The sequence below is a fragment of the Physeter macrocephalus genome, chromosome 7, assembly GCF_002837175.3.
Source record: "Physeter macrocephalus isolate SW-GA chromosome 7, ASM283717v5, whole genome shotgun sequence".
Classification (NCBI taxonomy): domain Eukaryota; kingdom Metazoa; phylum Chordata; class Mammalia; order Artiodactyla; family Physeteridae; genus Physeter; species Physeter macrocephalus.
Genome location: NC_041220.1, coordinates 99,650,022 through 99,676,083, shown reverse-complemented (window position 1 = coordinate 99,676,083; position 26,062 = coordinate 99,650,022). Strand labels below are relative to the sequence as shown.

Here is a 26,062-nt window from a genome sequence, read left to right as displayed (position 1 = left end):
GGGGGGTGGGGGGTGTTGGGCGGTCAGAGAGCCCTTCCTGCATCTGCTTTTTCTCAGCTGCCTGCACCTCAAAGTAATCAGTATGCCAGAGTGGCATATTTTGGGGTGGCATGTTCTGAACCCCTTCCAGATCTGACTTCGTTACAAATGGAATTGTTTTCTTAAAGCACCTTTCTGCTCTTCTTTATTTGAAAGTGAAGGAAGCCCTCTATGTTGTGAAAGCTCTTGGGAGGGACCATCAAGACCAGGACAGGTAGTAACTGCACTCTTGCATTGGCAGGAGTTGGAAACATTTAGGCAGGATGTGAGTATAAGCTGACTGCGCAGCACCTGCTGCTGTTTTGGCCTTGTTCTTCTGTCCTTGAGGGGGACAGGGTTTTGTTGAAATGATTAGCCCTTTTTGGAATTTGGGAACCCTTGAGTCCCTCTCAGGGATCTACTCTAATTATAGTCACCTTTTCTCTTGTTTTCAGGGCCTTGTTTTAGGAATCTATAGCAAAGAAAAAGAAGATGATGTGCCCCAGTTTACAAGCGCAGGAGAGAATTTTAATAAATTGGTGTCTGGAAAGCTGAGAGAAGTCTTGAACATGTAAGTATTCATCTGTGGGTTCCAGTTTTTAAAATGCCCTGAAAGTGAAAGAGAATGTCTTTTCTGTGCTTTATTATTAGTGGATGAAAATACACTGGCTGGGATCTTCTCAGTGGAAGTGGAAGTGAAAGTATGTGTCTGTGGGATGCACATTGGTACTTCAGGGTCAGTATTGGGTGGGTCCACAGTTCTGGGAAGTCAGGCTGCTTCAACCAAATCACAGACTTATGTGAGAGGCTGACCCAGAAGGATCTGGAAAGTACCATATTTCCTCAGCCCACCCTCCTGGCTCCAGTTTGTTTCTCCCCACCCCCTTCCCACCTTCCATCTCTCTACCTCTTTAACTCCCCTTCACTTGCGGGGAACAGCCTGGGCTGGTTCAGAATAGCCTGAGGAGGCTGCAAGCCTTGAGTTTCAAGGGCTTCTCAGATCTTAAATGACATGTGAATCGCCTGGGGGGTATAGTTAGAATGCACATTCCAGTTCAGTAAATCTGGGTGGGGCCTGAGATTCTAACCACTCTTGGATTAGCCAGGGTCTGGGGAAGGTAGGAAAACATTGGGATTTCCAAGTTCTTCTGAGCTGTGGGCCACGTTTAACAGAAACAGAGGTGACAACATAGGCCACTGCAACTGTATATTATTTGGGTTACAGATAGCCTATTAGCATCTGATAGGTGTAGTCTAATAATTAGAGTAATTGTCTAATTATTGAATGACAGAATTTGCATCGCCTGTCAATTTACCAGTCCTTCACCAGTAGGCAGCTCTCTCAACTGCCTTGATTAATTCATTGACCCCAAAGCTAACCTGTATGAGTACAGAACAGCCTGGCCTTCCTGACTGCGAGGTACCAGGGCATCCAGTCCTCAGGCTGTAATTGTGCGTTGCCACCTGCTTTGTTTTTAAATTGCCCGGTATCCCATCTGTAGATAAATCACAAAAAACTTCCAGGTTGAACACACTGCAGTCAAGTCAGCCACTTAGGTTGGTGTCTTGCGTCTTTTACGAGGTTTAAGATTGAAGTCAGCCTCCATCCAGTGCTCAGCTCTCCCCTTCATTACCCATCCACGGCATCGCTTTCTGTAGTTGGCATTAAATCTAATCTGGAAGTTTTTGAGATAGAATTAGAAGTGCTGCATCTGAGAAATCTGGCCTGAGAGAATTCTGTATTTGATAAAAACATAAGTGTAGCAAATTTGCAGAAGCATCAGAGCATACTGTAATAATGCTAAAGGTTTGTTTATGTCACTTCTCAATGGAGCAGAGCAAACTATAATTTTTAAAACAACTGTTTCTTCTTGTTGCAGATCTGGACCACCCCTGAAGGCAGGCAAAACCCGAACCTTTTATGGTCTGCATGAGGTATGAGGTGAAAATAAGGTTTATGTGGCAAACCCTGAGTTAGCACCTATATGTGCCAAGTACTGTGGCTGACCAGTCAGGCAGAAAATTTTGTATCGGATTATGGGTTCGTTTTATCCCAGGATTAAGCTGCAAGTATTAGTTAACATTGTAAAGAGGCGAGTTGTTGTCAAAAAGTTACTGCATCTCTTGTATTCCTCAGTCTGCAGGCTTTCTTGGTTCAGTGGCCCTGTCTTACATAGCAGAGTTATTTGCAGGATTATCCTCGCTCTCCCTTTGCAACACACAGTTATAAAATTTAACCAAGGCAACAGGGCTTACAAAAATAAAACAAGCAAACTTCTTGGAGGGTTTTGTCCCGTGCAGCGCTTTAGGGGGTTGTGTGCAAGCTCCTGTGCCATTTTGTGCTGGAAGTGGATGCTTTAAAGACGTAAAGCAGCTGATTTCGTGTATCTTTTGGAACAGGACTTCCCCAGCGTGGTGGTGGTCGGCCTCGGCAAAAGGACGGCCGGAGTCGACGAACAGGAAAACTGGCACGGAGGCAAGGAGAACATCAGGGCCGCTGTAGCAGGTTCTTTAACTTTTGAACTTTAATGTTGGTAAAGATTCGTAAGGATCACTTGGTCAGATTATGTCTCCCGTCTTTCCATCACCATCTCCTCACGTTCACACAAATAACTCTCAACGGATATTCAGTTTCCCTTACCTAACATGCTTGGCTTTACTTTAGATACAGAAGGTTAGGTTGTGGAATTTTATTTTTATATTTCTTTAGCTTGTGTCTGGGGGTTTCAGGACCACTTGTTCCCTCTTGCAGTATTGGCCTTAGAGCTCTGTTTTGCCAGAAAGTCCTGATGGGTGATTTTTTTCCTTTTTTGTAATGCAGCCCTTGTGTTGCCCCAATTTTATTTTATTTTATTATTTTTATTTATTTATTTTAAATTTATTTTTGGCTGTGTTGGGTCTTCATTGCTGCGCACAGGCTTTCTCTAGTTGCAGCGAGCGGGGTCTACTCTTTGTTGTGGTGCGTGGGCTTCTCACTGCGGTGGTTTCTCTTGTTGTGGAGCACGGGCTCTAGGGCACGCGGGCTTCAGTAGTTGTGGCTCGTGGGCTCTAGAGCACAGGCTCAGTAGTTGTGGCGCACGGGCTTAGTTGCTCTGCGGCATGTAGGATCTTCCCGGACCAGGGCTCGAACCTGTGTCCCCTGCATTGGCAAGCGGATTCTTAACCACTGCGCCACCAGGGAAGTGCGTTGCCCAAATTTTAAATCACGTGGAGTCGTCATATTTACAAATCAGAGAAAATGGATGCCAAGGGCAGATGCTTGTTTATCACTAGTTACCAAAGGTGCATGCCTGTCCCAGTTTGTCACGTGGACAGTTCAGAAGTTGAAGTAGGTGCCGTTGGGTCTCTTCAGAGCTGAGCTGCAGGACAAGGCCTTCACCGCGGAGACTGTCATTAGAGATGCTTTGGGGGGCTTCCCTGGTGGCACAGTGGTTGAGAGTCCGCCTGCCGATGCAGGGGACACGGGTTTGAGTCCTGGTCTGGGAAGATCCCACATGCCGCGGAGCAGCTAGGCCCGCCCGTGCGCCACAACTACTGAGCCTGCGCATCTGGAGCCTGTGCTCTGCAACGAGAGGCCGCGATAGAGAGAGGCCCACGCGCCGCGATGAAGAGTGGCCCTCGCTTGCCGCAACTAGAGAAAGCCCTCGCACAGAAGCGAAGACCCAACACAGCCAAAAATAAATAAATTAATTAATAAACTCCTACCCCCAACATCTTCTTTAAAAAAAAAAAAAAAATGCTTTGAAATGCATTGCTGAGGTGCTGATAATTAGCTTGATTGCTCTTTGACCCCTTGTATATCATACGTGCTTGTTAAATGTACTTTCAAAGTTCATGTTCGGAGATTATTTCATAACTTGTATTTGGGAGATTTTGCTGACCTGATCTTAATAAACGCTGTGTTAATAATGGACTTTGCTCAGTTCCTTGGGTGTAATTTCAGTGTTAGCACTTCCATATCATTTTTAATTTGGCAAGCTCCTGGTGATTGGGACCCTTCATCAGGAAACCCTAGTGTTTCAGAAGTGATACTAGTAATAGCAGCCACTTCCTGAGGCCCCGCTTTGTGGGTGCTCGACTAGTCATTTTATCCGTCAGTCTGTCCTCCCACCCTCTGTGAGGTGTGTGCTCGTCCTCACTGTACAGAAGGGGAAGTGGAGGCTCAGAAAAGTCAAGTGTCAGGGCTAGGATTTGAACCCCAATCCTGATGTTTTCTCAGGACACCACCCCAGGCCTCTGCCTTCTGCCCTCAGAGGTGTCCCTGACTGACTCTGGTTTTCTGGTTCCTCTGTCCCTGTGAAGCGGGGTGCAGACAGGTTCAGGACCTGGAGATCCCGTCTGTGGAGGTGGACCCCTGCGGAGATGCCCAGGCGGCTGCGGAAGGAGCGGTGCTTGGGCTCTATGAGTATGACGACCTGAAGCAGAAAAAGAAGGTGGCCGTGTCAGTGAATCTCCATGGAAGGTGATGGAACAAAACCAGGACCAGGCCCATTCCCTGCGTGCTGATGGCAGGGCCTTTTGGACATGAGCTGCCTGCCTTTCAGCATTGGGCACGGCCATGCAGCTTGTCTGTGGCTCTCCCATGGCCTTAGCCATTTTAGGAGTTTGGTGACTGTGCCTCCATTCTGCTCCTGGCTTTCGTCGTGTGTGTGTGTTTCCCCCCTGACTCTAGACCCCTCCGTGCTTGCTGGTTCCTAGGAAACCATCCCTGGTTGGCTCCCTGAGGAGGGAGGGAACAAGATGACAGCCGGGTCCCAGCAGGTTTTGATGCAGATCATTTCCATCTACCCAGTGCCTGCGGGCCCTGTACTAAACGCCAGAGATGCGCAGATGCAGGGATCCGGCCCTTGCCCTCCTAGTCTAGTGGGAAGACTCATCTTTGAGCATTTATTGAGCACCAGCTACACTCCAGCCCTATTCTGTGTTCAGGAGCAGACAGTGTGAGACCCTCAGGAGACGGCGCTGGGAGGACAGCAGGGGTCCTCCCGGTGGTTGGCAGCTGTGATGTAGTGGGTAAGACTGAGGGCCCTGTGACCAGTCAGCCTGGCTTTGAATCTGGCTCCCACTTCCTGGCTGGGTGACCTCAGCGAAGTGACTGAAGTCTCTCTGTGCTTCATTTTCCTCATTGGTTGAGTAGAGTTGTGGCTCGGATTTCATGAGGCTTTTATGATCGCAAGACAAAACCCATCAAGGGTGTGTCACACGGTGAACTCCTGAAGTGATGAGTGGTGTTCTGCCTGTCCCTGCACCATATTAATTCCTGTTGTGCACAAGAAGAGCCAGGGTCGTGGAGAGCTCACCCACGTCCTTTGTCTTCTGAAGCCAGCCCTGCGCTCTGGTGGGTTGGAGTTCAGGGTCCCGACCCAGGCAGGGAGAAGGCAGGAGGCCTTCAGTTCCCCGACAGGACTGAGCAAGGGGGGCTTGCTCTGTAGTCACACTCTGGAGGAGTGTAAAAGAGGCCTTTCTGTGGAAGCCTCTGCCGTCAGATTTGGGGGGTAGATTGAGGGCTCCAGAGGTCCCTCAGGCCAACAGGTGAGGTGAGGATTCTAGGTTTCCTCTAGCTCAGCTCAGTGGGGGTCGTGTTTCCCAGCACTTGATAAACCATAACAGCTGCCCCCCTGGATCAGATCACAAGGAATAGCTCCGGGTCCCTGTGTCCATGGCGTTTCGCCTGTCATCTTGGACAGGAGCCCTCCTAGCTGGGCTGTGGTCAGTGTTCTGGGGAGGCGGTCTGACGATGACCTTGTGCTTGCTTTTGCCAGTGGGGATCAGGAGGCCTGGCAAAGGGGAGTCCTCTTTGCTTCTGGGCAGAACCTGGCGCGCCACTTGATGGAGACGCCTGCCAATGAGATGACGCCAACCAGATTTGCGGAAATTATCGAGAAGAATCTCAGAAGTGCTAGTAGTAAAACAAACGTCCACATCAGGTAATTCAGGATTATGTCATAGACTCCTATGCTAGAGCCAGACGGAGCCTCAGAGATCCTAAAATCCAGCTCTCTCACTATTTGGAGAATTAACTTGAGACTAGAGAGGTGAGGTCACCCACCAGCAGCCACATACAGGTGGGGGTAAGGGCTCAGTTTGAGGTTTCTCCCATCACATCTTGCCTTGCTTTTGAGAGTGTTGTGACTGCACACTGCACATGTGTGTGTGTTTTGTAGCAGCTTTATTGAAATATAATTCATGTAATGTACAATTCACTCATGTAAAGTATGCAATTCAGTGATTTCTAGTATATTCACAGTTGTGCTACCACCACCACAGCTAATTTTAGAACATTTTCATTACCCCGTAAAAGGAACCTTGTACCCATTAACATTCACTCCTCATTTTCCTCTCCCCCTGGCCATCAGTTCATGGACATATGGGTTGTTTATACCTTTTGGACTTTGAATAATGCTGTTGTGAGCATTTGTGTATAAGGTTTTATGTGGACGTATGTTTTCCTATCTCTTGGGCATGTGCCTAGGAGTTGAATTATTGGATTGAACGGTAACTCTTAATCTTTTTGAGGAGTGTGCACATTGTATTTTGTTTTGGTGAATCCTTTCTGTCTTTTCTCTTTTTGACGTAAGTGAAGAATAGAGCACGCCCTCCTTGGCATGGAATGAGAATCTCTACCTGGTAGATTCCGTTAGCTAGATCAAATAACCAGAACTGGTTCGTTGTCAGCAGCCAGGCTGTTGGATGTAAAAGGCTGCCCCTCCAGGCTCCCCATAACCCTTTAAGCAAACCAAGTCTCAGTATTTGGGGATTTATGATTAAAGTAAATCCACAGATATTTGCTTTACCTAAAGAATCCTTTACTATCAAAGTTGCTTCTCAAGGGCACTTCCATTTAAAAGGATTCTTCACTATTTTTTTTTTTTTTTTTTTTTTGGTGGTATGCGGGGCTCCCTCTGTTGTGGCCTCTCCCGTTGCGGAGCACAGGCTCCGGACGCGCAGGCTCACCGGCCATGGCTCACGGGCCCAGCCGCTCCGCGGCACGTGGGATCCTCCCATACCCGGGCGCGAACCCGGTTCCCCTGCATCAGCAGGCGGACGTGCAACCACTGTGCCACCAGGGAAGCCCAGGATTCTTCACTATTTAATTGTGAGTAGAGCTCACATTTTTCAGGAAAACCCCTGTGGTCTAGATAGAGTGAAGAAAATGTATAATCTATAGAAAACATAGTATTGGAGCTTGATAAAATTTCTGGAATGGTTGCTGTATATTCTGTAGCAATGTTTAGTCTCTACGGAGTGTCTTGGTAAAGACTATTCCTTGTTTATTTAAGGAGACACCAGAGCTGTGTTGTGTCAGCAGATTGTGGCTGTGTGGCCTCACATTATCAGTAAGGGCACCTCCTGTGTGCCTGGGAACTTAGCATACAAAGATGGGTGGCGATGGTTCTTGTCCTCAGACAGCTGAGGACCTTGCAGGAAGGAATAGGCAGGGAAATGGCTGTGCAGGGGATGCTACAGGAGCAGAGAGCCAGGGAGGATTGTGGAAGAGTCGAAATGGCTTGCCAACAAAAGTGGTGCCTAAGCAGAGTCAGGGAGGTGGCTTAGAAGTGAACAGACGGGAGAGCGGGGCAGGAGCACCTATGCAGTGGCCTTGGGAAACTGCATGGCTTGCGGTGGAGCAAAGGGAAGTCGGCCAGAGATGAGGCAGGTCAGGCGGGCGGAATGTAACCATTAAACTGAGGCAGCTGCGTCAAACGCGCTCTAGAGTAGGCGGGTGTAAATCAAAAATACAGACTGTACTTCCAGAAGGGCAGGACTTTAATAAAACATCGAGTACTGGGTTTGTGAATAAAAATGCCCACATTATATGGCCTCGCTTCTTTTGAAGTGTTTTTTTTTAATTGTCATACCTTCCATTTTTATATTCTTTTCCCTCTGAAGTTGGGTGGCCCTTTCTCTACGATGACGTCCTAGATTAATAGTTTCAACAAGTGGCTAGGCAGGTGCGGGAGGAGCGTTCCTTGAATGTGGTTGTTTCTGGTCTGTCTGTAGGAGGGTAGGATTTCTCCCCTGGCCTACTTACTTTGGCCAGAAAGCAATACAAAGCCCTTTTGGGCCTCCAGCCTAGGAGGAATAGCGATGTGGCATCTGTCTTCTGGTTGGCAGTAAGGACTATTCCCATTAAATTACCCCAATTGATCCCGTGTTTATTAAGTAATAACTAGTTTTCCCACTTCAATCAGACATCTCAAACTGTGAGAAATAGTGTGACAACATTAAAAAGATGGAATTCCTGCAATTCTGTAAAAGCAAAGAAATAGGTAGTTTAGTCTAATCAATGGAGTGTAGTTTTGTTGGTTCTTTGTTTGGTTGTTTGGTTATTGCTCTGTCTTCTTCAGAAGTACCAAAAATAAATCAGTGGACTCCTCAGCTATCTTTGAGTACCCTTTATGGTCTCAGAGCCTTGCTAATTTCATCTTTAAATTAAAACTTTAGAAATATGTGAGTGGCTTGGGAAAAAAAAAAAATCAAGTAATAATGGTTTATTGACTATGCACTATTACCTGACATTGTATTGCATACCATACATGAATTCTCTTAGTAATTCTATAGCTAATCTTTTGATGGAGGTGTCATTGATCTCATTTTATAGATGAGGAAACAGACTCAGAATCAAGTGACTCACCCAAGAATATACAGAAAGCAGATAGGAGGTGATAACTGAAGCATTAACGTGTCTGTATTAAGAGCTTGTATGTTATACTTTTTTACACACGGATGAGTTATTCTAAGTTATTGAAATGGAGATAGCAACATGTATTTACTTTTTCCCTTTTCTGCCCTATAGACCCAAGCCTTGGATTGAGGAACAGGAAATGGGATCATTCCTCAGTGTGGCCAAAGGGTCCGAAGAGCCTCCAGTCTTCCTGGAAATTCACTACAAAGGCAGCCCCAATGCAAGTGAACCTCCCTTGGTGTTTGTTGGGAAGGGGATTACCTTTGACAGGTACTTCTTTACTGTATCCATGCTTTGTATTTTGGTGAATGCTTTGTATGCCATTGTATTATTTGGTGTGTAATTTGGTTCAGAAGCATGGTGTTTGGTCAGATCTTATGTGTAACTTTAAATATATTAGGCTGCCACTTAACAAAACACCTACTGTGTGTCAGAGGCTCTACTAGGCATTTTACATATATTAGCCCCGATCTTATGCCTAGGAGCTAGGTGTTGCAGACATTCTTCAGGTAAGGAAACCATGACTCAGGTTAAATAATTTGTTCAAAGCCCCGTAACTAATAGAATCGGAAGTCAAACTCAGCTGTGTGTTGAAAATATTTCCATCATACACTTTGATTCTCCTGTGTGGATATTAAAGATTTCCAAATAGATAATGGTGAGGCAGCTTTCCAAGTAGATCATGCTGTCTTTCCTTTGCTTACTTGAGATTACTTTTTTTGCTGACCAGTCTAGCTTTCATTAATCTCCATAAACCATAAGTGTTCCTTAGAATTGGAAGCTGTCTCTGGTTATTTCAACCAGGGAGAAGCTGAGTTGGAAAAGATGATCAGAGTCAGTATTTCCCATGGAAAGCATTTGCTACTGAATACTAGTTTCTGGGTTGCTAATTAAATGTGAGACTTGAAAAGGATTACTTGATCAAAAAACTAGGTTAGATAAAACAAATTGTTTTTTATTTTGTTTTGTTTCAACTACAGGACTTCTTGGGGGTACAAAATATAGCATTTTCTAAATTTCCTTTTTTTTAAATTGAAATATAAATATAGTTGACATCTTAATTTCCTTTTGAAGGGAACGTTTAAGGAAATCATGGTCCATAGAAACTGCTTTGGAAAATGCTGCTAGAGATCCATAAAATCTTGAAGTCCCCTAGTATGTTTTTGCACCCATTCAGGAACTCCATGTGAAACATGAATGAATCCCACCCTTACAGGAGTGTTTCTAGGCACTGTGATGCCTAGAGGCAGATCTGGCCTCCAGGCTGGTCTTCCTTGTACTAGCAGATTGTAATGCCTCCTGTGTTTTCCATCCACTGGTTCACGTTCTCTCCTTTAAAGCATTGGTCTCCAAACGATCTTCGTTATGTAGCCTATCAGTAAAAGATTCGAGCTCATACCACTCAAAATACGCATATTTATTTATGTCACATTTTATTATTTTATTTATTATGTGACATTTATTATGTCACATGCATATACTGTTGTATTAAAGTGTGTATTATAAAACACTACAGCAGGGAATTCCCTGGCGGTCCAGTGGTTAGGACTTGGCGCTTGCACTGCTGGGGCCTGGGTTCGACCCCCGGTTGGGGAACCAAGATTCCATAAGCCACGTGATGCAACCAAAAAAATTAAAACGTAAAATAAAAATAAATAGAACACTACAGCAGATAAAAATAAGAGAATGAAAGTTGTTTTTAAACGTCTTGCTAATTGTGATGGTTTTATACTATCATGGGCTAATATCTTAATTGAAACGTTTATGCTTGGGGTGAAGTTTATTGTTCATTTAAATCTGTACTTGAATTTTTTGCTATGGTAATATTAAGCAAGGAGGCCTGATCTAGTCTTCTGGGTTTAGAGAAGGCTTCCTAGAAGGAGTGACAGTTTTAGCTTAAGATGTAAAGGATAAGGGAGTTAGTTCTGCGGGGAGTAGGGCAGGGAAAGAGCCAGGTGGAGGCTGCGGGTGGGAAGGAAGAGGGGAAATTCCTGGTACTGAAAGCATGCCAGAGTGGCCGTGACAGGACGTGACTGGGGGACGGGATGAGGCACAGCTGGAGAGATTGGCAGAAGCTGGGTTGTTCTGGGCCTGGTTAGATTTTGGACTTTGAACAGTTGGAAGTAACTGAAGGGTGTCTAGCAGAGGGAAAGAATGACGTGAGAGTTACACATACAGTAAAGTCCACCCATTACGTGTTCAGTTCAATGAGCTTAACAACCGTGTGCACCCGTGCAGCAAACCACCTCTGTCAGGAAAACAGAACATTTCCCTGACACCCCAAAAACTCCCTTGGGGAATTTTGGGGGATGCTCTTTTGCAGTCATCCTCTCCCCTACCCCACCTCAGACAACCAGTCATCTTTCTGTTATTGTAGATTAGTTTTGCCTCTTCCAGAAATTCATTTATGTGGAATCTTTTATGCCTGGCCTCTTTCTCAGCATATTATCTTTGAGATTTAACCATGTTGTGGTCATATCAGTAATCTGTTCCTTTATATCACTGAGTCATATTCCGTTGTATGGAAATACCAAAATTTGTTTATCCAGTCATTGCTGAGGGAAATTTGGGTTGTTCCAGTTTTGAGTTATTAGTAATAAAGCCGGTATCATCTAGAAGCCTTTGTGTGCATATATGTTTATCTTTCTCTTAGTTAAATACCTAGGAAAGGAGAGTTGAGTTGTGTAATAACTGCGTGTTTAACTTTATAAGAAACTACCAAAGTTTTCCAAGGTTCTTATACCATTTTGCATTCCCACCACCAGTGTACAAGGTTCTAGTTGCTCTCCATCCTCCCCAACATTTTATGGTGTCCGTCTTTCTAGTTCTAGCCACCCAGGGAGTGTGTAGTGCTGTTTCTTTGAGGTTTACTTTGCATTTCTCTGACTAATGATGTTTAGCATTTTTTATGTGCTTGTTAGCCACTGGTACATCTTCTTTCGTGAAGTGTCTGTTCAGGTCTTTTGCCCTTTATTATAGGAGTGTTTGTCTTACTGAGTTATAAGTTTTTAAAAAATATATTCTAGATACAAGTCCTTTTTTCAGACAGATGTGTTGAAAATATATTTTTTTCCACTGTGAGGCTTGCCTTTTCATTTTTTGAAGTGGTGCCTTTCGAAGAGCAGTTTTTAATTTTAATGAGGTATAATTATCAGTTTTTAATTTTATAGTTTGTACTTTTTTTGCCCTGTTTAAGAAATTATTGCCTATGCCAAGTCTGTGTTTTCTTTGACAGGTCTGTGGTTTTAGCTTTTAAGGCTGTGATCCATTTTGAATTTTTGTATATGCTTATAAAAAGCATTGAGTTTCTTTTGTTTGTTATGTTTTGTTTGTTTCATCTATTTGTAAAAGTTTGGTAGTTGTGTGGGTAATGAAATGAAGGGGTAAGACTGCTATAGGGACACCTGAATATATATAGGAGCCAGGCAAACATCTGAATGACTGATGGTGGTAGCCTCAACTTGGATGGATGCAGGAGAAAAGAAATGGATGGATTGGAGGGGAATCTAAAAGGTGAGCAGAGATAACTGCTGACCTTTGACTGGTGGTTATTTAGAACGATAGTCCTATACACAGAGTGGAACCCCCCGGGCAGAAGCGGCCTAGAAGTAGATAGCACAACCTCATGCACCAGCTTGCTCTCCTTGCCCCCATGGGGTTATGTCTGGACTTCTTGGACCAGGAGTGTACTTCTTTTCTTATTCTGAGCCAGTGGATAATCTTTAATTCTAGGTGTAAATGACAACCATCTAAATATCAAGTGCAGGGCTTACCTGGTGACGCAGTGGTTAAGAATCCACCTGCCAGTTCAGGGGACACGGGTGCGAGCCCTGGTCCGGGAAGATCCCACATGCTGTGGAGCAACTAAGCCCATGCGCCACAACTACTGAGCCTGCGCTCTAGAGCCCGCGAGCCGCAACTACTGAAACCCACACTGCTAGAGCCCATGCTCCACAACAAGAGAAGCCACCACAATGAGAAGCCCGCGCACCACAACGAAGAGTAGCCCCCGCTCACCGCAACTAGAGAAAAGCCCACGCACAGCAACGAAGACCCAGTGCAGCCAAAAATAAATAAATTAAATAAATAAATTTAAAAGAAAATAGATTTAAATATCAAGTGCTTTGGAGGTGAATGAGAATTAGGACCTGATTTCTAAGGTGAGCAGATGTCAGAGCAAGGAGTTGACTCTCTCACCAAGGCAAGTCAGCAGCAGAATCCAGTTAGAACTCAGAGTAGAAACCCCTGGCTCATTGCCCAGCCTGCAGAGCCAGTGGCTCTGGATTCTTATAAACCGGAAGCAGAAAGTTCGTCACTAGTTAGTTCAAGAAGTCTGTTTGGGGCAGTGGCTTGGGTTTCTTGGTAATTGAAACCTCTCTCAGCTCTTGTGTTTGGGCACTGTCTCGAGGCTTTGGGCTAGCATCTTCCTCGTGCCCGAGTTGTATTTTGCCGTCTGCAGGATCTAGCACACCTTGGGGGTGTAAGAACGAGTTCTCTCCTGTCTTCCTAGGAGTTGAAAGGGGTCCTCCCGGTCTTCTGTGAGCTTGTCAGCTTTCCCCAACAGCTTGTGACCTTCAGGTTCAATAAGTTGATCAAGTCATAAAATTTGCTGAAAAGGCAAATCTACCTAGGTGTCAGGAGTTCAGATGGGATTTGAGCAGTGTCGACTGCATGATATAGTAATGTTTCCAGTGGCACTGCTTACATTTCATTCATACAGAAATAAAATGAGCTAACATACCCGCCTGTATTTCTGGAATTATTTTGTGTCTTTTATAAAAACCACAATAGTATCTTTTTAAATGCTGAAATCATTGATTCCCAATTTGGAAATTTCTTGGTGTTTGTATGTGGTAGTTTCCCCTCAGCTTACACGTTCTTTTCAGGGAAATGGTTCTGGCCCCCTTCTTTGCTAGTAACATGGTACATTGTCCTTTTCCCCCCAGTGGCGGCATCTCCATCAAGGCGGCTGCAAACATGGACCTCATGAGGGCTGACATGGGAGGAGCCGCCACTATCTGTTCAGCCATCGTGTCTGCTGCCAAGCTTGACCTGCCCATCAACGTTGTAGGTGCGCTGGAGAGGGAGGGTGTCTTGGAGAGCTTCTGGAATCCTGTCAAATGGTAGAAGGAGACAACAAACATGGTTTCCTCTAATCTGAAAAGATCAAGAAATGGTTTTTAAATAGGTTTTCATCAAGTGGAAGATGTTTGTTTAGCTGAGATAGGTGTTATCTTGTCTGAACTGGCAGAGTTAAATGTATTCTGCGTTGTGGACTGTAACTAGAATTGATTTGTTTTACCTCTGCAAAAAGTGGTTAGCAGTCAGGGGCACATAATGTCAAGTTTGCGGTTTACTCCAATGGAAAATGCTCAGTCAGTAGTCAGGGTAGCGATTACCTCATAGGGTTGTGGCTGATTAAGTGCCTCGACATGCAGAAAATGCCCGGGACAGAAAAAGTGTTCAGTTCGCAGGCGATTTTTGTGGTGCGGGATGCCAGACACAATGCTGGGGGTTTGCCATGTGTCAGAGGGGGAGCTGGGAGCGGGGACTGAGGTCGAATGACTTGCCCAGTGTCACCTCCACTGCATGGCAAGGTAGGACTGCAATCCAGGTCTGTCTGACATGCCCCCTCCGTCTCCTCCTCCATTTTTGCTGAACTGTTTGAAAGTGAGTCTCAGACATCATGACACGTCACCCCTGAATACGTCTGCTTGTGTCTCCTAAGAACAAGGACATTCTGTGTAATGACAATACCATTATCATTTCCAAGGATTGATACAGTAACCAAATTCAAACTGCCCAGTTGTCAAAAAAATGTTTGTTTTATATGTGTGTCTATGCACACACGCATTTATTTATTTCTATTTGTTTTTGAAATCTTGGAGCCACTCAAGGATCACCCCTTGCGTGTGGTCACCATGGCTCTTTAGTTTTCTTTAATCTAGAACCTATTCCTGCCCCCCTTTTTTTTCTTTCATGACACTGGCAGTTTTTAAAGGTTCAAGGTCATCTTGCCATGTTCTACAGTTCGGATTTATTTGGTTATTTCTTCACAATAGAATCAGGTTAGACTTCTTTGGAGAGAATGACATGTATTTCCTGTTGCTGGTGCACATAATGTCATCTGGGTCACTGGTGATGCTAAACTCGATCACTTGGTCGAAGTGGTGTCTGTGACTGGCATCTGTTGAGGGCCCGCTGATGACCTAGGTCCCATGGGTGGTGTATTTGGACCTAGCACACTCCATGTTCCTTCATATATTCTTTTTTTGACAGGTTTGGCCCCTCTTTGTGAAAATATGCCCAGCGGGAAGGCCAACAAGCCTGGGGATGTTGTTAGAGCCAAGAACGGGAAGACCATACAGGTTTGTAGGTGGAAGACACAGCCTCCGAGTTCTGCTCTTTCTGAAGGACTCCCAGCATAGCCACATAAACACACCTTGAACGGGTGCAGAGCGCTGGCTCTATGTAAGGAAGGGCAGTGCCTTTATTATGAGTAGCTTTTCATGCAGTCAAAAATATTTCTTCATGGGAACTTTAAGATTGTTCTTCCTACCTTACTATTCCTCCTACTTCCTGAATGCTGTACACACAAATTACCATGAATTTGCAGCCAACCCTGCAGAACAGGGCAAAGCAGTAAAAGTGCAGGCTGTTTTCTGGATACACCTTCGATGTGATAACTTTTTCCATGTAGCAACTCATTCGAGTGGAGAACACATTCTGCATCATGCGTGCTGCATGTGGGGATGTGGCGGCAGGTCGTCCGCTGGGCACGTGTGTGCATGTACACACACACTGCCCATAACGACTGAGCCTCTATTTAAAAGAAAAGGATATGATATATATGAAGTTGCTGAAGTTGCCAGAGTTCTCCGGTCTGGAGATCCAGGCTGCTGTTTCGGTGTATCTTTCTTAAACTCTTTAGCCTTTTTGTTTTCAGAAATCTTGATATTTTTTTCCCTTCCTGTTATAAACTCAATGGTAAAGTGAACCGGACACTTCTCTTTATTTCAGCCTCCAGAGTCATCAGCATTTGGTTTTCAGCTCTGATACAGGGATTATTAAATTACGTTCGCTCTTCAGAGTAAATACACTATTCCTGTTCTAATGGTAGTATGTTTTTGATACTCGATGACAAACATCACACCAGCGTTTTCTTTTAAATTGAACATAGCTGTGAGTGTCTAGGTTTTATATTCATTATTTGTATCATCTTACCCTTTTTTTTTCTTTTGACCTTCCTCTTTGCAGGTGGATAACACTGATGCTGAGGGGAGGCTCATCCTGGCCGATGCGCTCTGCTACGCGCACACTTTTAACCCAAAGGTCATCATCAATGCCGCCACCCTGACAGGTCAGACAACGTGCTTTTCCTGCTTTTGTTTGAAGAAAGTCTCATTTGTTGGCATTGAGTGCACACATTGTACTCAGGGCATTATTTTGCTGAAACCTGGCTCTCTCCATTTGCATTCAAAGATCTTTCACCAGAGGAATTGTTCTGCAGTTGTAAACTGCTTCGAATATTAGCCTTGTTGTTTTGAAACATCCCAGGCTGTACCTTTAAATAAAGAAATAACAAGTGGCTCAGGTCAGCCCATCCACAGCGACCACGTCTATAAATGATACTAAGCGATGTTTCTGTTACGATTGCTGTTTGATACAGGTCTGAAAAGATTAGTGATAAATCTCAAAATCAGTAGTTATTTTTATAATCATACTGCATCTAATGCTGCCTGATTGTTTTCTGAACTTTTGTACTTGAGGTTGTACAGAAATAAAAACACTGGGGATGGAGGTGGTAAGATCTTCATGTAGCAGAGGCGGGGCCATGTCATGTGTTGTGTGAAGCTTGTTGGCTTTAAGGCCAACCCAGGGGTGGCTCCCAGCTGTGCTACTTACTAGTCCGCCAGCCTTGGGCTGATTCCCTGATACCCCCGAGCATCAGTACCTGGGGACAAGTCTGTTTGTCTTGCAGAGTTGTGAAGCCTGGAGGGAGTTTCTGGAAAGCCTCTTTAATGCAGCACCTGCACACGGCAGGCAACACCACCGGCTCTGTAGAGTAGGAGTAAATGCCTAAAGGGACGACAGTGGGCATTGCCTTATTGCAGAAACCCAGTGTTCATAATCTTTTATCCAACAGTTCTCTTTTTAGGGATTCATTCTGTCTCCACCTTTTTTAAGATTAAAATTCAGATCATTTTTTATCCTTTGGTTTTAATTCTTCCCCTGGTCACGTGAGCCTTTACGTTAAGAGAAATCAGTTCATGTTTCTTTTTTATGTGTTTCTAACAATAGTCCACAGATTTATATGCTAAGAATCCTTTTTTCAAGCTGGCATTATAGTATTTTTATGGTCTTTTGTCTCCCTTTTCAGTTCAGCAAACATTTTAAGCTGAACAACAGAGGTTCTGGGGCTGGTGTTCGAGGGGCAGTGCTGAGGTGGGTGATAGTACAGCCTTTCTGTAAATGAGGAATCACAGCCCCCCACCCCCCCTTTTTCTTTCCAAGCCTGAGGGTGTGAGAAGGTGGGAAAGTTGGTTCCAAGTAACTAAGGGCAACCTGATGGGGGAGCCTTCAAATCACCCCAGCCGTGGTCCTTGCTGAAGGCTGTTGATGGCTCATTTTAGTTCCCCAAATAACTTACTGAGCCCCTTCTTAAGTTCCAGGAGCTGGAATTCAAAGGGGGAGGATGAGAAACAGTTTCCAACCTGAAGTTCACAGCAGGAGGAACGTAGTCTTTAGAAGGAGAAAATAATTTGTCCTGCCTCTTAATAGCACATGACTTTGACAATGTCTCAGTTGTCTTGTCTGTAAAAGGGGTATAATAGCACGTCATTGGCAGGAAGGGTGGCTGTGAAAATTAAATAAGGTGATACAGGTTGTTGTGCCTGGTAGACACTGGACTGATGTTATTGACCTTTAAAGGGTAGGCCTGTAGCAGACTGTAGGAGCAGCAGCTGCTCAGGGGGTGCCATTCAGTCATGGTACCTCTCATTTTCTTAATGCCTGTGATTTAGGATGGAACGAGAGTGGTGACATCAGCACCTCCCTTGGAGCTTTGATGTTCCTTCCATACTCTGAGAAATTCTGGTAACACTGATGAGTTAGCACCTCGATATACAGCTTCAAAAGTGCCTTGTAAAAGAAAATGGAAGGTATGCCCCTGATAATGGTAATTCTGAAATTGGTGGTCATACTAGTTCTGTAATTATGTAGAAAATAGATTATTTTCTGAAGTATGTAATGAAATCATCTCTAGAGCCATGATCCCTGTTGGATCACATTAAATATTTATGTCTCCCATTTTCTCTTCCTTTAAGAGAGGATATCACATCACATTCTTGTTTGCAGTCAGTGCTCATCTTCTCTTTGAGAAATTCACACACTGATGCAAGACTCTTACAGGGCTGATAGGAATGTTTTGAGGACAAGTGAATAAGTATGGAAAAAGCCACTAACTTGAAAAGTAAAGCATTAATGAGTGTGTGTCCCCGCAATCATATAGACAGACCATAGGCAGTGAGTAACCAGCAACCATCGTAATATCTGGGATATAGGGGATGCCATGAATGATTGTTGACACAGTCGGCCTGTATTTAATTCCTTCAGATGGCTGGGGATACAGAGGTGGGTCAGGACAGAGGTGAGGCCTGCGTCCCATGGGGCGTGGCAGTCAGCAGATCCTCATACTGACCAGCACAGAGGAGCCGAGTTAAAAGGAGTCCGTGAGAGCCTGTGCATCTGGGGGTTTGACAGGTCTGACATGTCAGGCATCTTGTCTGAGAAGTGCTGCTTGAGCTGGGATCTGAAGGAGGAGGCGTTAGCGGGTGGAGGAGGGGACAGCGAAGGCACCTCTCGAGGTGGGTGTGTGTGGGGGGGGCAGCGGTGAATGGGGCCGAGAGGAGCAGAGCGTGGCTGGGTGAGGACTTTCGGACCCATGTGCTGATAGGCACCAGTCCCCTGCTGGCCTTGGCGTGTTGCGGGATTTAGTCTGGAGCCAAGTGCAGCAGGAAGCTAAGAGTGGAGACTGTGGGATCACATTTTCCCTGTGAAAGGGTCCCTGGCCGGCAGCGTGCTGAGTGCAAGGGAGAAGGGCTGAGGAGACGCTGGCAGTCCAGGTGGGCTGGTGAACGGCGTTTGGTTGTTGACTCCGGTGGATGTGTAAGTGTGTGTGTTAAGGATGAGTGTCTGCGTTTAGCTTCAGAATAATCTGTCAGGTCTGAGAGTATAGGTGAAACAAGTTTGCCCGTGACTTGATAATTGTTTGTGGTGGTTGATGAGTGCTTACTTGTATGTCCATTACATTATTCTCTTTGCTTTGTGTATATCTGAAGTTTTTGACAATAACGTTTTTTTGTTTGTTTAAAGTATTACCATAGTCCAGTGGTAGATGATGGTGGTAGCGGTCATGGTGAAGGGAAGTGAATCGGTTTGAGATATAATTGGGAGGTAGAGTAACAAAACCCCAAGGGACAAGGACCCAAACAGAGTTGCCCAAATGTCATGTGGAATCACAGGTTTTTACATATAGGTCACCATTATGTTTACACTACACTGTAGTCTGTTAATGTGTGCAGTAGCATTATGTCTAAAAACACAATGTACATACCTTAATTTAAAAATACTTTATTGCTGAAAAATGCTAATTAACTATCATTTAAGCCTTCTGCAAGTTCAAAGAACACTGATCACAGATCACCTTAACAAATAATGAAAAAGTATCAAACATTGCAAGAATTACCAAAGTGTGACACAGAGACACGAAGTGACCAAATGCTGTTGGAAAAATGGCTCTGATAGGCTTACTTGACACAGGGTTACAATTTGTGAAAAATGCAGTATCTGCAAAATGCAGTAAAGCAAGGTGTAATAAAACAAGGTATGCCCGTACCTCTACCCACTGGGCTTTTAAAGTCATTAAGAATACTTTTAATGAATTTGTTTATAAAAGAATAAACATTTAAAGCATAAGAGGAAGAGCACGTATTGGACATGTACAGTATGGTCTTTTTTGTGTGTGTGTGTGGTACGCGGGCCTCTCACTGCTGCGGCCTCTCCCGTTGCGGAGCACAGGCTCCGGACGCGCAGGCTCAGCGGCCGTGGCTCACGGGCCCAGCCGCTGCGCGGCATGTGGGATCTTCCCGGACCAGGGCACGAACCCGTGTCCCCTGCATCGGCAGGCGGACTCTCAACCACTGCGCCACCAGGGAAGCCCAGTATGGTCTTAATTATGTTTTTTTTTTACGTTTAGAAGAAATCTGGAAAGAAATATTAAAAATATGTAGTGGTTATCCCTGGGATGAGATTATTGGTGATATTTAATGTTTGCTTTTTTTCATTTTCCTTAATAATTGAAGGTGAATTCTAGCTTGAGAAACTAGAAAGATATTAAATATATACAGCAAGGATTTCCCAACATCATCTATTTTCTAAAATGAGGGAGACATTAAAATAGGGTAACGGCTAAAGTTTTGGTCTGCACAGCAGCAGAGAAACCTGTCTCGCCAGAAGAGACCGAACGCTGACCTGAAGGGCTGTGTCTTGCAGGTGCCATGGACGTAGCTTTGGGGTCTGGTGCCACTGGGGTCTTTACCAATTCTTCCTGGCTGTGGAACAAACTATTTGAGGTAAGAATAACATACAGACCTAGATTATGGAGATGATTTAATTACTCTAGCCTTAGAATGCTGTATTTCTTCATTAAAGTGATTTTTAATGTTGTAGATTTGCCTTTGAAATGAAAATTCAATAAACTCGATTCAGTGTGGTTTTCTATAAATGTTCCAAAATTATGGGTATGATGTTATATTCCTCCTCTCCTCCAGCAGCTTCAGAATGAAGTGAAAATAACTTAAAAATGTCCCTGATGTAGAAAAGGTTACAAGGACAGCTTTGTAGAAGAAGGAATGGCCTTTTAAGGAATACGGGTCATGAGTCAAGTAGGGGAGCATGTAGATAGGGCTCACCCATGTCCCTTGTCCCTTCGCGGGTGGTGAGAAGGACGACTTCTGCAGCTGTGCTCTGTGCCTCCTCCCAGCCCTTTCACAGCAGCCTCTTCCAAACAGCAGTTTCCCGTCACCACCACCCGCCCCCCGCTCTCGCTGCCATCAGCTTTGCCCAGCGATGCCACTCTGTTAGCCTCCTTTAGCTTGTCCAGAGGCATCGTGTACCTCTGGCGTCTTGGTGACACCCTGCTCTTGGCTTCCACGATAATCTTCTCTTCTGGTTTCCTTCCTCGCTTACTTCTGTTTCAGCCTCCTTGGCCAGCTTTTTCCTTTGTCTGCCCCTTTGGTTGCCTTCAGTCCCGGGCCACATGTTCTGACTCTGCATGGTTCTCTCTGGAAAGCCCATCTACTTCCCTGGCTTCAGCTGGCACCTCTCTGCTGAGCTCCCGTCTCTCCTGCGGCCCAGACCCTGTGCATCTCGCTTGGCTATGAAACAGCTCCATCTGGCACCTCATTCTTTCAACAAGTAATTAATGGGAGCTCACTATGTGCCAGCAGAAACATACAGAATGTCCCTGAATACATTCTTTTTTTCTTTTTTTTCTTTTTTTTTTTTTTGTGGTACGCGGGCCTCTCACTGTTGTGGCCTCTCCCGTTGTGGAGCACAGGCTCCGGATGCGCAGGCTCAGCGGCCATGGCTCACGGGCCCAGCCGCTCCGCGGCATGTGGGATCTTCCCGTACCGGGGCACGAACCCATGTCCCCTGCATCGGCAGGCGGATTCTCAACCACTGCGCCACCAGGGAAGCCCATGAATACATTCTTGATGTGGTTTAAACTGCCCTTCCACCTCTGTCATCTCACCATTTTTGAAGCCCCCCTCTACCGTCCCCAGCCTCGGGGAGAAGCTCAGCCCCCTTGTCTCCTTTCAGGTAGGCTGTGGGGCCTCTCTTCTGCGCCAGGCACCCAGTGTCCAGTGTCCCTTGCTATCGTCCACAACGTTGTTGTTGGTTTTGATTTAAATTTTCTTTAAAAAATTAAAGTTATATGTACATAAACACTGAAATAACAGTCAGCAGTCTATACAGCCTACAGCCTCTTTTCCTGGAGGCAGCTGCTTTCAACCCTTGGTGGGTTCATCTGATAACTACTCAGGTCTCAAAACAACAGCTTACATTGCTGCTTCCTGGCTTTTCACTTTTGGCTCTTACCTTTGACCACAGTGTATTAAAACAACCTTTATCCGTTTCTCCTACTAGCCTGTGGGCCCTTTGATGGCTCAGCTATTGATTGTCTTTCTATCCCCAACACCTGGTGCTCAGCAGTTCAGTAGATGATGGATGGATGGATGAATGAATGAATGTGTAAATGATTACATGAATTAATGAGGTCACCTTATCTTAGGAGATCTGGCCTAATCAAACCAGCAAAGCCTGTCTGTGCTACAGGTTACCAGCTTACGCATTTAAACTGAGACCCATAATATTAGTTTGATGATTTTAGCAAATGCCCTACAAATTTGTGGGACTGTTTTACAACATTCCTGGCTTCTTTTATAATTCTTAAGTAAACCTTTTAAATAACTGAAATAATTCTGGAATCTGTTGTATTGCATCATGTTTTAGAGTAACAGGTCAGAACCTGCTTCATCTACTCTGCCAACTAGCATACCTATTTGTTCTTTAGGCCAGCATTGAAACGGGAGACCGTGTCTGGAGGATGCCTCTCTTTGAACATTACACAAGACAGGTTGTAGATTGCCAACTTGCTGATGTTAATAACATTGGGAAATATAGGTATGTAAAATAAGCTATAAAAGTACATTTTTACAGTCATCATTGGTTGCCAGAATGACCATTTTCAGTTTAATCCCCTTTCACAAAAGGTTTAGCTGTCCAATTTTCTTTTGATGTAGTGCTTGTAAGCACTAATTTCTGTCTTGTATTTTCAAGGTATTTCCCAACTGGTTCTCAAAATTTTGCATGTTTTCAAATCTAAAGGTCATTTTAAGCAAATGGTAAGGGAATGAGATGCACAATATGGTCATTACCATAGGAAAAAGAATTTATCCTTTATGCTTAAAGCTATGTCTGAAAATCTTGAAAGTGATTTCTGGGTTAACACCTTAAGAGGTCTCATTAGCTTGACTTTGCTCTCTGGTCATAGAAGCCACTTAGCGAGAATGGAGGATCTTAATAGAACGTTCAGTGCACATTTACATGGGGTTAAATGTTGATTGTTTTCTTCCTCTTCAGATCTGCAGGAGCATGTACGGCTGCAGCGTTTCTGAAAGAATTCGTGACTCATCCTAAGTGGGCGCATTTAGACATAGCAGGTGTGATGACCAACAAAGATGAGGTTCCTTATCTGCGCAAAGGCATGGCTGGGAGGCCCACGAGGACCCTGATTGAGTTCCTGCTTCGGTTCAGTCAAGACAGTGCTTAGTTCAGATGCTCTAAAATGCCTTCATTCTGTCTTAAACAGGCAGTAGAGCTTCAGAATACTTTTGAATGAATAGATAAAAATCTTTTAAGGGAAACAAAGGATGGTATTTAAAAACATAGAACAAAATGAAATTTGTATGCCTTGATTTGTTTTTCATTTTATGCAGAGATTTATAAAGGTAAAGCTAATATCTTGCTTGGCAAAGATTTTTAAGATACTCTATCTTAAATGAATAATGATGATTTTTTAAAAGCTACCTAATCACTTTTCAGAGTATATGTTTGTAATTGAGGAGCAAAATTGTTTTTCAGATTTGTGATGCTGGGAATATGAACAAACTAAAAGTTGCTCTGCAGCTGTCAGAAACAATAAATCCAACTTCTTGTGCTCCCTGGTGTGGCTCTGATTTACTTATATATTATTATAAACCCAGTAATGCTATAATATAACTTGTCTCTTCTGGCTGTGTTATATGAACTAAGTAATTAAATTGGATTTCAATGTTAATAATCACTTTGGGGCACTCAGTGATGAGCTTATGAGTTTGTGAGGTGATACTATTATCCCCACATTACAGATGAGGAAAATGAGGCACAAGAGGTGGTTAGTAACATGCCAACGATGTCACCAAGCTAATAAGTGGGAGAGTAGGAAGCAGTAGAGCTTTCTTTTTTTTTAATAAATGTATTTATTTATTTTATTTTTGGCTCTGTTGGGTCTTTGTTGCTGCCCGTGGGCTTTCTTTAGTTGCGGCGAGCAGGGGCTTCTCATTGTGGAGGCTTCTTTTGTTGCAGAGAACTGGCTGTAGGCGTGCGAGCTTCAGTAATTATGACACGTGGGCTCAGTAGCTGTGGCACGCAGGCCCTAGAGCACAGGCTCAGTAGTTGTGGCGCACAGGCTTAGTTGCTCCGCGGCATGTGGGGTCTTCCCGGACCAGGGCTCAAAACTGTGTCCCCTGCCTTGGCAGGCAGATTCTTAACCACTGCACCACCAGGGAAGCCCTAGAGCTTCCTTCTAAATCTGCACAAGTGGAATTTTGATTGGTTTTAGTTCCAGGTGGTAAGCAAATAGTTTACCCATTGACAGTCCCTTTTATGGTCTTCTGATTTCAGTATTTCCAAATAAATTCCACATCCATTCAAGTCCCTGAACTGAAAGAAAGCATTGCAGTGGAACAATTAAGAATGCCAGCTCTGGAGGCAGACTGCCTGGGTTTAAATTTTTTTTTTAAGCATTTTTATTTTTATTATATTTTATACATTTACTTATTTATTTTTTTGGCTGTGTTGGGTCTTCGTTGCTGTGCGAGGGCTTTCTCTAGTTGCAGCAAGCTGGGTCTTCTCTTGAGTGGAGCACGGGCTCTACACTTGCGAGCGTCAGTAGTTGTGGCGCGCGGGCTCAAGAGCTCAGGCTCAGTAGTTGTGGTGCAGGCTTAGTTGCTCCACAGCATGTGGGATCTTCCCAGACCAGGGCTCGCACCCGTGTTCCCTGCATTGGCAGGCGGATTCTTAACCACTGCACCACCAGGGAAGCCCTGGGGTTAAATTTCTGCTACATTTGTATTGGGTGAATCAAATTACCCACAAATAGGATCTTTTTTTTTTTTTAAGACTTTGACAATGTTTGACAGTTTTTTTAAGTGTAGCTATTTTTAACATTTAATATTTCAAAAACTTGACATGTAAATGGATATTATGTGTCTAAACTGGCTTTTAGAGAGGGAATGACAATGGGCATGCATATCCATGTTAATAAATAACATGAATTTTAATTAAATCAATTAAAATCAGGCAGGAATAGTGTGTAAACACAGGTTCCTCTGGGTATCTATATCCAGAAGCTACTTCAGCAGGAAAGATGGAAACAGAGAGGGTGGAATTACCGGCTTGTGAAAGGAAACTAAAAACATTTAGATTTCTTCTGTGTGATTCTCAGAAGACCAAATAGGGATTTGACCTTTCTATCAAAGGCTTTTTATAAGTAAAAGAACAATAGAACTCTTGTGTTTACTAGAGTGTGAGATACAAAAGGCATGGTGTAGTCCTAGATTCTTGTGCTTATCTAATCTGGTTGAGATGAAATTTAGTTGCCACTGCTGGTGCATCTGGCTACCAGGTATTCACACAACCTTGGTGGATCCTTAGAATGATGTTCCAGAGACTGGTGGTATAATCTGCATCTAAATCACTAAGGACAAGGCAGGGCTTGAGAGAGCCATGGCTTCAGAGAGCAGCAAATCCAAAACAGCAGCGGTTTAGAATACAGTAGTGTTAAAAGATAGCTGAAGTAAGAAATCCAGAATTCAGGCAGCCCTATGGCCATTGGAAACCCAGGAGTAAAATGTAAAATGGTTCCACTCCTCTATTTTTCATTGTATACAATAGTTACATTTTTAATTAAAATATTATTTATGTTAACATAATCGGCTTATTTTTACATGAATATATTTTTTAAATTCTGTTTTAATATTTACCTATTATTTTTAATTAATAGGTAAATATTGCCCAACATACCCCACATAAACAAAAATATTTGGAGTCCTCAATAATTTTTTAGGAGTGTAAAGGAGTCCAGAAAAGTTTGAGAACTGCTAGAGTACACTAGTTCCCTCATGGCATTCTATTTTTGTTCAATTAAATATTTATTATGTTATTATGTGCCAGGCACAGTTCTGGGTGTTGGGAATACAGGTGAACAAGACAGGCAGGCCCTGATCACATAGATCTTGTTTTCCAGTTTGCGTGTTGTGTGCGTGTGTGCATGTGTGCAAGGCAACTTAGTCAATGAAGAAGAAAAGTGAACAAGATAATTTCAGGTAAGTGTTCAAGTGCTGTAAAGAAAATTAAACAGGGTGAAATAGCTGGGAGTGTGGGTCCAATCAGACTGACGCTGGGAAGGTGACTTTTGATCTGAGACCTGACTCTTGTTTTTTCTCTACTTCTGCCTGCCTCACTCACTCTGGC

The 26,062-nt window shown here is 44.1% G+C and overlaps 1 protein-coding gene across 1 annotated transcript in view; it reads left to right on the top strand.

Moving 5' to 3' along the window:
• LAP3 (leucine aminopeptidase 3) overlaps positions 1–23,487 on the top strand; it is a 25,948-nt gene extending 2,461 nt beyond the window's left edge. The window contains exons 2-13 of the mRNA XM_007101879.4: positions 474–589; positions 1,899–1,953; positions 2,419–2,524; positions 4,321–4,480; positions 5,781–5,945; positions 8,816–8,974; positions 13,651–13,775; positions 14,984–15,072; positions 15,962–16,064; positions 20,258–20,337; positions 22,341–22,450; positions 22,910–23,487. Of these exons, the coding sequence (XP_007101941.1) occupies positions 474–589; positions 1,899–1,953; positions 2,419–2,524; positions 4,321–4,480; positions 5,781–5,945; positions 8,816–8,974; positions 13,651–13,775; positions 14,984–15,072; positions 15,962–16,064; positions 20,258–20,337; positions 22,341–22,450; positions 22,910–23,099 (1,458 nt within the window). The 3' untranslated portion in view covers positions 23,100–23,487. The remainder of the gene's footprint in view (positions 1–473; positions 590–1,898; positions 1,954–2,418; positions 2,525–4,320; positions 4,481–5,780; positions 5,946–8,815; positions 8,975–13,650; positions 13,776–14,983; positions 15,073–15,961; positions 16,065–20,257; positions 20,338–22,340; positions 22,451–22,909) is intronic.
• Positions 23,488–26,062: the final 2,575 nt, after the last annotated feature.